This window comes from Borostomias antarcticus (genome assembly GCF_949987555.1).
Source record: "Borostomias antarcticus genome assembly, contig: scaffold_143, whole genome shotgun sequence".
Taxonomy (NCBI): domain Eukaryota; kingdom Metazoa; phylum Chordata; class Actinopteri; order Stomiiformes; family Stomiidae; genus Borostomias; species Borostomias antarcticus.
This window is the reverse complement of record NW_028176034.1, coordinates 239150-243901: the sequence shown is the minus strand read 5'-3', so window position 1 is coordinate 243901 and position 4752 is coordinate 239150. Positions and strand designations below refer to the sequence as shown.

At 40.6% G+C, this 4752-nt stretch overlaps 1 protein-coding gene across 1 annotated transcript; it reads right to left on the bottom strand.

Annotated features, from left to right (window-relative positions):
• Positions 1-483: 483 nt before the first annotated feature.
• LOC311328918 (HLA class II histocompatibility antigen, DQ beta 1 chain-like) lies at positions 484-3435 on the bottom strand (the record flags this gene model as incomplete). The annotated part of the gene is made up of 5 exons (XM_084462815.1): positions 484-676; positions 769-795; positions 1094-1210; positions 1773-2054; positions 3354-3435. 4 exons carry the CDS (start codon positions 3433-3435, stop codon positions 770-772), a joined length of 507 nt encoding a protein of 168 aa, XP_084318941.1. The 3' UTR covers positions 484-676; position 769.
• Positions 3436-4752: the final 1317 nt, after the last annotated feature.

Sequence of the window (4752 nt, the reverse complement as noted above, 5' to 3'; positions counted from 1 at the left end):
GTGTGGTCATGTGGTAAATATTCCACAAGGTGGCGCCACATGCCTCTGCTTTGACAGCAAGATCATTTTTTGTGATTTACCCTTTGTATAAAATGTGTTTGTGTGTAAATAAACCTGACTTATGTTATTCACGCAACACCTAAAAAAACTAAGCAGGCTACAATGAATGACTGTGCTCTCCTCCTGCCTGTTCGCCAGTGAAGTAGTAGGGAGGAGCTTGAGTGAAAAAAGAACGGCTCTGCGAATCGGTTCCCATCGTTCGTTTTAAAGAGCCGTTCAAAAGAATCGGATCGTTCTTGAACGTCACATCACTACTGTGCAGAGAGGAGCGCTGAGCTGATATAGGTTTCAACCGCAAGCAACGTAGGATATACCGCTTTAATGCGAAAACATTTTCTTTTATTTCTGAGAGATCTAATTATGCTTTTTGACCTCAGTTAGGACTGACCTTTTTGGGACTATTGACTATGATTAAGCCCGACACATTCATTCACAAATCCAGATCTTCAAACAAGCAACAAGCAATCAAATAAGTGGCAGCGCGTCAACCTTCTTTAAGCGTCCATTGAATTAGGCTTATTTGTTGTTGAAAGCTGTGACACTGAGATTTCTGGTTAGAAGGAAGCTCTAATATCAGGTCTAGTTCAGCAGTGGATTCAGAAACAGACCTGCAAACCTGAGAAGATAAAAGAAAACCGTTACAATGACCATCAGGCACAGTCAGTTGTAGTAGTTGGTGAAACTTTTCTGTGACAAGAGGAGTCTCACCTTAGCTAGCAGGCACCAGCATCCGCCCTGTGAAATAAACACAGAGAGGGTGAAGAGACAGAGGTGACACAATCACTATGTGATATCTCAACAAATAAATCAACATTGCTGCCACCATCCACTGAACACAGGAGCAGTATTCTTGAAAAATACATCTCTCAATGTATAAGTGAATCTTTCTTACATCATGATTATTTTACAGATGCTGCGTACATAACACACAGATGACTGTGAAGACTGGATGACTATGAAGACTGTACATGTTCTCTACACACAGATGACTATGAAGACTGTACATGTTCTCTACACACAGCTGATGACTCACCATTGGATTTCTTCTTCTGGTAGTAGATGAGTCCAGCCAGTGCAAAGACCAGTCCCAGCACCAGCCCAGACGCCCCGATGGCGATCTTATTCCTCTCAGACTCAGGCAGGGACGGGTCTGTCAAGGAGAAATGACCCTTCTGTTAGCATGTGATGACACTGTAGCTGTCCTGTATGTAGCTTCTGACAGACCACCATCTATCATACGCTAGCACACACAGTCACAGTCAGGGTCATTCAGGTACCCAGCCACAACACAGCACTCGTACCCTGCTCACCTGAACTCACCCCAGTACACCATGACAACACCCTAACAACAGCTGAGCAGTGAACTCACCCTAGTACACCATGACAACACCCAAACAACAGCTGAGCAGTGAACTCACCCTAGTACACCATGACAACACCCTAACAACAGCTGAGCAGTGAACTCACCCTAGTACACCATGACAACACCCTAACAACAGCTGAGCAGTGAACTCACCCTAGTACACCATGACAACACCCTAACAACAGCTGAGCAGTGAACTCACCCTAGTACACCATGACAACACCCTAACAACAGCTGAACACATAACTCACCCTAGTACACCATGACAACACCCTAACAACAGCTGGACAGTGAACTCACCCTAGTACACCATGACAACACCCTAACAACAGCTGAGCAGTGAACTCACCCCAGTCCTTCACGAGGGGTCTGTCCAGGCTGGCGTGCTCCACCATGCAGGAGATCTTCTCCCCGGATCTGGGCGTGTACTCCAGTTGGGAGTGGAACTGGTAGTACCAGTCACCGTTGACCGACTCCTCAGTGGAGATCACGTCTGAGGTCACTTCCTGTCCATCCCTCTTCCAGGTCACTCTGATCTTTTTGGGGTAGAAGTCATAGGCGCTGCACACCAGCATGGCAGGGTGTCTGCCACTAGAGGGGGTCACTGAGAGAAGTTTGACAGAGGGCTCCACTGATAGTGGAGGAAAAACAGCAACACATTAGTTCATATAACACTATCATTCATATCATATTGATCAGGGTTCTGTTCTCTATTGGTCTTTATTATATATACTGTATTATTGGTCTTTATTATATATACTGTATTATTGGTATTTATTATATATACTGAATTATTGGTCTTTAATATGTCTACTCTATTATTGGACTTTAATATGTCTACTCTATTATTGGTCTTTAATATTTCTACTCTATTATTGGTCTTTAATATGTCTACTCTATTATTGGTCTTTAATATGTCTACTCTATTATTGGTCTTTAATATGTCTACTCTATTATTGATCTTTAATATGTCTACTCTATTATTGGTCTTTAATATGTCTACTCTATTATTGGTCTTTAATATGTCTACTCTATTATTGGTCTTTAATATGTCTACTCTATTATTGGTCTTTAATATGTCTACTCTATTATTGATCTTTAATATGTCTACTCTATTATTGGTCTTTAATATGTCTACTCTATTATTGGACTTTAATATGTCTACTCTATTATTGGTCTTTAATATGTCTACTCTATTATTGGTCTTTAATATGTCTACTCTATTATTGGACTTTAATATGTCTACTCTATTATTGGTCTTTAATATGTCTACTCAATTATTGGTCTTTAATATGTCTACTCTATTATTGGTCTTTAATATGTCTACTCTATTATTGGTCTTTAATATGTCTACTCTATTATTGATCTTTAATATGTCTACTCTATTATTGGTCTTTAATATGTCTACTCTATTATTGGTCTTTAATATGTCTACTCTATTATTGATCTTTAATATGTATACTCTATTATTGGTCTTTAATATGTCTACTCTATTATTGGTCTTTAAACTCTCTAAGCGCACGAGCCCTCTCCCACCGGCTGCGCAGAGGTTTTGCATGCGGTTGGACTTTGCTAGATTTACCGCAAGGTCGGGAATTGTAAGCATTTCCCGGTTAATGTGCACAATCCCCGACCGTACGGGAGATGTGAGGAATACTAACCAATTTCTCACATCTCCCTCAAGGTCGGGGAATGTGCTCATTACCCGGGAGATGTGAGAAACGCACATGTTCCTCCTACATTCCCCGCGAGGTCGGGGATGTGCGCAATAACCGGGAAAAGCTCACATTCCCCGTTTTCTCACATTGACCGTAACATATCCACCAGACAGAAGCTTCATTACAGGTTTTGTAGTGAACAGATGAAAGAGGTGTCGTATCATCTGGTGAGTGAGAGATGTGATGTTGTTGTGGTGAGGAGGGCAGCTCACCTGTCTTCTCCAGTACGTGAGAGAGGTAGATCTCAGCGTTGGGCTTGCAGACACTCTCCAGCCTCGCTCGCATAACAGCCATGAGAGCAGGATTATCATTCCGGATCTTAGCATTATGCAGACCAAGCTCAGTGTATCCCTCAAACCTGCCCTTAGTGCTGTTGAACCTGATATACTCAATCTTATTATAAATTTGAGAGTATATGTACTCATGCGGTTGCTCTGTAGAGTATAAGCAGTGTGACACCCCGTACATCTCATATCCATCTGAAATATTGAAGAACAAATAATGCATAATTACAGTTTTCATCTGAATTCATTACACACTTTATTTTCTCATAATTCATGATAATCATGTCAAAGAACAATTCAGAAACATTCAATACAAATGTTATATGAAACAATATTCAACAATAAGATCACTGTCATTAGTTCATTGATGGAAAGCTAATTATACCTGGTAATACCATAGACTTTATACAGACTGTATTATACAGACTCACGGTGTGTAGTTTATGATAATGTAGCCTACCTGCTTTTTGCGTGGACAGAACCACAGCCATGCAAATGGAAAACACAGTTCACAAGGACATGTTCCTCCAGCGTTCAACTTCTCAACTAGATGAAAGAGAGCAGAGCACTCAGATAATAAACTGACTCTTAACCAAACAAACCAATCTCTGCTTCAGAAAAACACATGTCACATGTTGCTAGGCAGAGGTCAAACATTGTACGTTCATTATTACTGTATGGTCGGTTACTAACAGTTAATTCTCAATCAGAACACAGTCATTTACATAAATACAGCATTGTTCTTAAACATTGACAAACATTTAATTCAGTTTTACTTTGTATTGAGTTAGAGCGTTGTTTACTCATCATGTTTATCTCTTCAGGCTGTCACACTCAGTTCTCCTAAATTCAGCCATGCCAACCATATTGACAGTGTTACAGCAACAGACAGACATATCTCTTTATAGGGCAGCACAAGGAATAGCACAGGTATCAACTGACCACTTAAAATTCAATTAACCAATTACATCCAAATCAACAATATCCTGAGTAGCCATTTTGGCCAGTCGTGCAAGGTTTCCTCAGCAAAACAAGGTCTGAGCTGATCCGTGCCATGCCTATGCCACAATGTGTGTATCTGCTTATGGACCGTGTGCTTGGGATCAAATGAGATACCGGGAAAATGATTCATGTTTACAATATGGGAGGGACTGATGTCGAAGAGCAAGCTCTGGAAACATTTGCATCTGGAGAAGTGTTTCTGTCTGAAAACTACAAACCTGAGACATTATGATGGAAGACTATGATGTATTTCCACCAAAAATGTTGTATTTATCAAGCAAAGCATGTAATTGTTGTTGATGTCATTTCTTCACAGAGAGGAGAA